Raw genomic sequence first — 7,916 nt, 5'->3', positions numbered from 1 at the left:
ATGATATTATGGATAAGGGGGAAACTCGCAGAAACAAACATTGTTGGTATGTTGTACGAATGGATATATATATATATATATATATATGTATAATTATATATGTATATACATATATATATATTTATTTAACTTTTTAGGTATTTATTAAAAGACGTTGAAATTAAGAATGCCGTGAATGATGTGTTTCTTCTGTATAACGCTATATACAAGTTATATGAGACAAATTAAAATAAAATAAATAAATAAATAAATAAATATATATATATATGTGTGTGTATATTATTTTTTCAGATTACTTGATATATATTTGCGCAATGATAACTGTTACTTGGATTTAATTACATCCTTTAGAGAAGCCACTTTAAAAACTATAGTAGGACAACATTTAGATACAAATATATTTTCAGATAAATATTCCGATATAAACAAAGATATAAATATTAATAATATTAATATATCTGAAGAGAATAAAATTAATGTGAACATGTTAAATTTTAATGTTTATCAAAATATTATTATTCATAAAACGGCTTATTATTCATTTTTCTTACCTATTGTTTGTGGTATGTAGTACCTTTATAAGGAAAGAAAAAAAAATATATACAAATTAATATGGATAAATATATAGATATAAATATAAATAAATATATATATATATTTATTTATTCATTTTAGGTATGCAAATGGGGGGTATATCTATGGACAACTTGTTATACAAAAAAGTTGAAAATATAGCAATTCTTATGGGGGAATATTTTCAAGTTATTATTTTAAAATATATATATATATATATATATATTTATTTATTTTATTTTATTAATATGAATAAATATATACATATAATACAATTTTATTTTTATTAGGTCCATGATGATTATATAGATACCTTTGGAGATTCTAAAAAGACTGGGAAAGTTGGCTCAGACATTCAAAATAATAAATTAACATGGCCTTTGATAAAGGTATCTTTACAAGAAATATTATATAAACATGTACATACATACATAAATAAATAAATAAATACATATTTATTTATTTATATGTATTTGTTTTATTTTATTTTATTTTTTTTGTAGGCATTTGAACTATGTTCACAATCTGAAAAAGAGGACATAATAAGAAATTATGGAAAAGATAATGTTACATGTATTAAGTTTATTAATGATATATATGAACATTATAATATCAGGGCTCATTATGTAGAATATGAAAAGAAGCAGAAGATAAAAATTTTAGAGTAATAATATATAAACATAAGCGTACACAAATATATAAATATATATATATATATATATATATATTTTTTTTTTTTTTTTTTTTTTTTTTATAGAGCCATAAACCAATTGCATCATGAAGGTAACATATAAATAATTTTATTTTTTTTTATAATTATATATTAATATATATATTGTTAATATTTATATGTTTGTAATTTTTTTTTTTTTTTTTTTTGTAGGTATAGAATATGTCTTGAAATACGTAATGGACATTTTGTTTACAGGTGCATGAGAGATAACAACCTTAACAACTTTTGTTTGAATATGATCAAGTTTAAAAAAAAAATAATAATAATAATAAAACATTGGAATGTAGATACATTATTAGTATATATGTATTTTTTTTTTTTTTTTTTTTTTTTTGTTTTCTTATTCATTATTATATATATATATATATATATATATATGTATGTATATGTATACATCATTATTTTCCTTTTTTTAAACCAGTGTTGTATTAATCTTATTTTATTATATATTTTTTTTTTTTTTTTTGTGGATCTCACAATTTACAATATATAAATATATTTTATTTTTAAAAATTTTTTACTACCATAGAACATTTAAAAAATGATATTATAAATAATAAAATATTGTATATATATATTATATATTATATATATATATATTATGTTTACCTTTTAAAATGTTAATATCCATATAATATAAATTTTTTTCCCTCATGAAAAAAAAAAAAAATATATATATATATACATGTGTATTACCATATTAATATCTCATCAAAAATATTTATATATGTATTTTTAATTTTTTTTTTTTATTTTTTTTTTTTATTTTTTCTTTTTTTTATTAAAATATGGATATTGAGAATTCAAAAAAACATCTAAGTGAATTACAAGAAGAAAGAAGAAGACACAAAATTACACTTCCAGATATGCTTAAAAGGAAAGTTATTATAAAGGAAGAAAATTATGAAAACGATAATACTTGTGAAAAGAATTTAGAGACATTAAAAGATATGTGTTATTCATTGAATACATCAAAGAATGAAAATGAATATTTAAAATTATATTTTCCTAATATTATTAATAATCCAATTATAAAACTTTATAATGATCCATACTACACAACACATATGTCAGATAAAAGAATGAATACAACAGATTCAATAAATACTTCAATGGATATGTCTAGCTATAATTGTACTACAAATTCTTTCATAAAAGAAATGATAAATATGTATAAACCACACGAGAAATTAAATATAGGTATTTTATTCACAGGACTACAAGCTCCAGGTGGTCATAATATTATATGTGGAGTTTTTGATTGTTTAAAAAAAAAAAATAAAAAAAATACTCTTTATGGTTTTATGAATGGATTTGAAGGAATGCTCAAATATAACTTTATGGAATTGAAAAACGAATATATAAGTATGTTTAGAAATAGCGGGGGATTTGATATGATTAAAAGTAGTGATACACAAATTATTAACGATGATCAGAAAAAAAAATGTTTTAAAATATGTAGACAACTAAATCTAAATGGCCTTATTGTTGTTGGAGATGTTGGCGGTAATAAAAGTGCTGCTATTTTATCGGAATATTTTGAAAATGTTTATAAAATTGCAATAAATAAAAATATAAAAAGTGAAGAATTAAAAGAAAAAGAAAAGGAAGAAAAAAAGGCAGATGAAAATAAAAAGGATGATGAAGATGGAAATAAAAGGGAAGATAAAGATGAAAAAAAAAAGGAAGATAAAGATGAAAATAAAAAGGAGGATAAAAATAAAAAAAAAAAGGAAGATAAAGATGAAAATAAAGAGAATACGGATGAAAAAAAAAAGGAGGATAAAAATAAAAAAAAAAAGGAAGATAAAGATGAAAAAAAAAACTATTTTGAATATGAAAAAAATAAAGAAGAACAACAAAAAAAACACCAACTTAATGTCGAGAACAATAATAACCATATATGTGAAACACTCCAAAATTATGCACAAGAAGATAAAACAAATGAACCATATAAAATTATAGATAATAATAAAACATGTTTATCAAATCAAAATAAGAGTAGTAATAATAATAATAATATACAATATGATAATATAGAAAATTATAATTTATCTTATTACAATATATTATCAACATATGATTTTACTTATGACCATATTAGCGATATAAGTGATGAAGAAATTAATAAAAAATATCCAAAAAAAAAAAATGATTATTTTATAAAAACTTCAATTGTTAGTGCACCAACATGTGTATATAATGAAATGAAAAATAAATATATTGAATGTTCTATAGGGTTTGATACAACTATATTTAGTTATTGTCAATATATAAGTTATTTAATAACACATATACAAACATATCTCAAAGGATATCATTTTATTAAAGTTATGGGGAATACATCTAGTCATATTGCCTTAGAATGTTTCTTACAAACAAAAGTAAACATCATATTAGTCAGTGAAGAAATAAAAAAAAATAAATTAACACTTGATCAAATTACACAATTCATTGTTGATGTTATTCAAAACAGATATAAAAAATATCATAAAAATTATGGTATTGTTATTATACCAGATGGTATATTAAAAAAAATAACACTATTTAAAAAATTAGTAAAATCTATTATTAATATAAAAACAAAATATATAAAAAAAAATGACATCAATAGTTTACAAGATTTAAAAAACATTCTAAGTGATCATTTATTAAAGGAACAACATGAATTCTTTAAATTACTTCCTCATTTTTTTCAAATGCAATTACTGGAGGAAATATTTTCCCAACAATTTCACGTTATAACAATAACATATAAATATATAAATAAATAAATAAATAAATATATATATATATATATATATATATATATGGATGTATTTTTTTTTTTTTTTTTTTCCCTTTTTTAGTATGCTAGGTTAAGTACCGAACTACTTCTCACCCATTTAGTAAAGAAGAAACTAGAAGAAAGACAAATTAATGATCTCGAATTTCATACACACTCATATGGAAACGAAGTTACATGCTCACTCCCTACAAACTTCGATTGTGCCTACAGCTATATTTTAGGATTCAGCTGCGTAGAAATTCTGCAACATAAATATAATGGATATATGTGTGTCATCAAAAATTTGAAGAATCTACTGTTCAACGTTAACGACATAGAAATATTAGGCATACCCCTCTGCCATATGATGAAGTTAAAGAATAAAAATAAAAATATAAAACACATAAACGGTGAGGAACACATAAACGGTGAGGAACACATAAACGGTGAGGAACACATAAAAGGTGAGGAACACATAAACAATGTGGAACAAAAAGATAATTTAAAAGAAATAAAAGAGAACACTAAAACAAACAAAACAGAAAAACTATCTAAAAAGAATAAAATAGAAAAAAAGGACAAAGTACCGAAAAAAGATAAAACAAGTAAAAAGGATAAAAATGATAAAAATGATAAAAATGATAAAAAGGATAAAAATAATACATCCGATGGTGTGAAAAAAAGTAATAGTATTATACAAAATGATAATTCTAACAATAAAGATGATGCTCTAACAAATAATTTGTGTGAAGCAAGAGACAATACTAATAAACAAAATAAAAATCATCTCATCATCAGAAAGGATCCATTTGAAGATTTGTTCATAAAGCGCACAAAAGTAAATTTAAAGGATGATACTTATTTTATAAAATATAAAAAATATCGATATATGTATTTATATGAAGATCATTATAGAGTATTGACAGGTATACAATATGAACATAATTTTTGTATAGATTATGATGATAAATCTTTAAAATTACGAAATAAATTAAATAATACACATTCTAGTAATGATTATATTACTATAAAACCAAATAATATATTTAATAAAATAAATTACACTATATCTGGTTTGACAAAAGAATATTTTAATAAAAAAGAATATAATGAAGAAAAAAATAACATAACACAAAATAGTATGCTACAAAATGGTGTAATACTACAAAATAATAATACATATAAATTTAATTATTATAAACATTATTCTACCTTATCAGATATAGAAAAAATGTTAACAGCTTCAGCTATAAAATTTAATACTATATTAATTCGTCATAATACAAGAATTACATATATTAATAACAATTTTTTTAATAAATTATATACTATTTCATTTATTCATATACCTAAAATTAAAGATTTTTATATATTACAAGATAATCAATTCCATCTCAAACATAATTATAGAAATGTTTCATGTCCAAAAAATGTCGGTGTTGTTTTACTTTCTCATTGTACCCCAGGGACAAATAATATACTCGTAGGATTACATCAAAGATTATCAATTAATAATTTTAAGTTAATAGGATTTGTTAAAGGTTTAAAAGGACTCTTAAATAATGATATATGCCTAATTAATGATAATAATTTAAAAACATCTATTAACATAGGGGGGTTTCCTCTTCTAGGAGTACACATGCAATATCAGAAAATATCTAATGATGATCATATATTACATATTCATGATTTAATAAAAGAAAATAATATATCTAAAATCATTAAAAGCTGTAAAAATAATAATATTACCAATTTAGTATTCATAGGTGATGAAAAAGTTCTATCACTTATGAATATATTAAATGATATATTTATTAATAAAGATGTAAATATTAAAATTGTTACCATTCCCATCTCTTTATATAACAGTTTTGATAAAAATCTTATCGAATGTAGTATAGGATATCATTCAATGGTTCGTCATATTAGTGATATTATAAGTAATGTACAAAGTACTTGTTTAAATATAAATAAATATTATTACTTTATTAAAATTCATACAAATATTTCATCTGCTTTAATTTTATCTGTTCAATTACAAACACATTGTAATATATGCTATATTGGAGAATCTGTGAATAATCAATTAACTAGCTTGCACACCATCATAGAAAATATTTCTCTTGTCATTATAGAAAGAATTAATCGTATGAAATATTATGGCGTTATATTATTTAGCTCGAATTTAATATATTACATAAATGATTTTCATGACCTCTGTAACGATGTCGATGAAAATATAAAAAGTGTTCAAGAAATAGATGAAATTGTTAAAAATGATATACTTCCAGAGAGGTAAAAATATATACATATATATATATATATATATATATATATATATATATGTATGTATATATGTATTTTTATTTATTTATTTATTAGTTATGTACCCATCTACATATTGTACATATTTCACACACAAATAATTACGCGCACCGCACAAATCTCTATTTACATATTTACCTTTCAGGTTTCAGAAAAAATTAAAAAAAGAAAGTGTCGATCTGCTAAATTTATTCACAGAGTCCATGAAAGATAAATTATTGAGAAAAGAAAAAAGAGAGAACGAAGATATCGATTCTAATTTTGAAGTAATGTTAATAAATGAAATAAAAAAATATATACAAAATTTGATGGAAAAATCCAAACAAAATAAAGAATTATATTGCTACAAAAAGCATATGAATACATTATCAAGTCCAATAAATGTAAAGAACATCAAAGTTTATAGTGACATAGATTATATATTACATTTTCAAACATTAATTAAAGTCATCGACAGAGAAATAAACTGTTTTTTTCCTACACATTTTGATAACTCCTTGGCCTTCTCTCATGGGCTCCTCGCAGGAATAGCGGTAGAAAATGATTTGATCAATTATGTAACATCCATTAGGCATTTAAATTTAAATAAGCAAAATTGGAGTAGTTCCTTATACCCAGGCATTTATTTTTTAAACAATAACGACGACAAAGAGCATTTTAATCAAGTAGTAAATAAATGCATACACAAATAAATAAATAAATATATATATATATATATATTTGTATATTATTTTTTTGTTTTTTTGTTCTTTTTCAAAGTATCCTTCTGTAGCACCTGTTCCCATTTCCATGAAATCTTGCCAAATGGCTACTATGAAACATAATGCAAATACGGTAAACAGATAAAAAAAAAAAAAATAATAAAATTATAAAAATAAACTGAACAAGTCAGGTAATTTATTATTATTATTACTATATCATCTTTTTTTTTTTTTTTTTTTTTTTTTTTTTTTCTTATGTACAAGTGGGCATACAGCGACAGCTATATTTTTGTAGGACCTGTTCAATATAGTGTCAACCCAGACAATCTTGGATATTCTTCATATATATTTTAAAGAAGAAAAAATATATAAATACATGAATATATATATATATATATATATATATATATGGATGTATATATGTATGTATTTATTATGCCTATTTGCACAGAAGAAAATAAAGATAGCAAAGAAAAAATAAAAATATTTATTCAATATGATTATTTTTATTTTTATTGATTTATTTTTTTTGTTGTTAATTATAAAGGAATTAAAATAATAAAAGTTAATTTTAAAATCAATTATATAAAGTCTAAAAAAATAATGCAATAAATAATAAAAAAAAGAAAAAAAAAAAAAAAAAAAAAAAAAATAAATAAATTAAATATATATACATAAAAAAAAAAAATAAATAAATAATAAAATTAAATTTAAAAAAATAAATTTTAATTTTAATTTTTTTTTATTTTTAAAAAGTTTAAATTTTTTTTATATTATATATATATATTTATTTATTTATAATAAATTAAAAAATATT

The 7,916-nt window shown here is 20.6% G+C and overlaps 2 protein-coding genes across 2 annotated transcripts in view; both read left to right on the top strand.

Annotated features, from left to right (window-relative positions):
- PGSY75_1128400 (putative geranylgeranyl pyrophosphate synthase) overlaps positions 1–1,509 on the top strand; it is a gene marked incomplete at both ends in the record, with an annotated part of 2,053 nt that extends 544 nt beyond the window's left edge. The window contains 8 exons of the mRNA XM_018786405.1: positions 1–46; positions 138–209; positions 292–563; positions 676–761; positions 864–962; positions 1,077–1,237; positions 1,331–1,356; positions 1,457–1,509. Of these exons, the coding sequence (XP_018641199.1) occupies positions 1–46; positions 138–209; positions 292–563; positions 676–761; positions 864–962; positions 1,077–1,237; positions 1,331–1,356; positions 1,457–1,509 (815 nt within the window). The remainder of the gene's footprint in view (positions 47–137; positions 210–291; positions 564–675; positions 762–863; positions 963–1,076; positions 1,238–1,330; positions 1,357–1,456) is intronic.
- A 585-nt stretch (positions 1,510–2,094) lies between these two features.
- Positions 2,095–7,453, top strand: PGSY75_1128300 (6-phosphofructokinase; the record flags this gene model as incomplete). The annotated part of the gene is made up of 5 exons (XM_018786403.1): positions 2,095–4,044; positions 4,156–6,368; positions 6,544–7,063; positions 7,158–7,232; positions 7,364–7,453. The coding sequence occupies 5 exons, from the start codon at positions 2,095–2,097 to the stop codon at positions 7,451–7,453; spliced, it is 4,848 nt and encodes a 1,615-aa protein (XP_018641198.1).
- Between the last annotated feature and the right edge of the window lie 463 nt (positions 7,454–7,916).

Source organism: Plasmodium gaboni, chromosome 11 (assembly GCF_001602025.1).
Source record: "Plasmodium gaboni strain SY75 chromosome 11, whole genome shotgun sequence".
NCBI classification, from domain to species: domain Eukaryota; phylum Apicomplexa; class Aconoidasida; order Haemosporida; family Plasmodiidae; genus Plasmodium; species Plasmodium gaboni.
The sequence above is the reverse complement of the archived record's forward strand: the minus strand, read 5'-3'. Positions and strand labels throughout refer to the sequence as shown.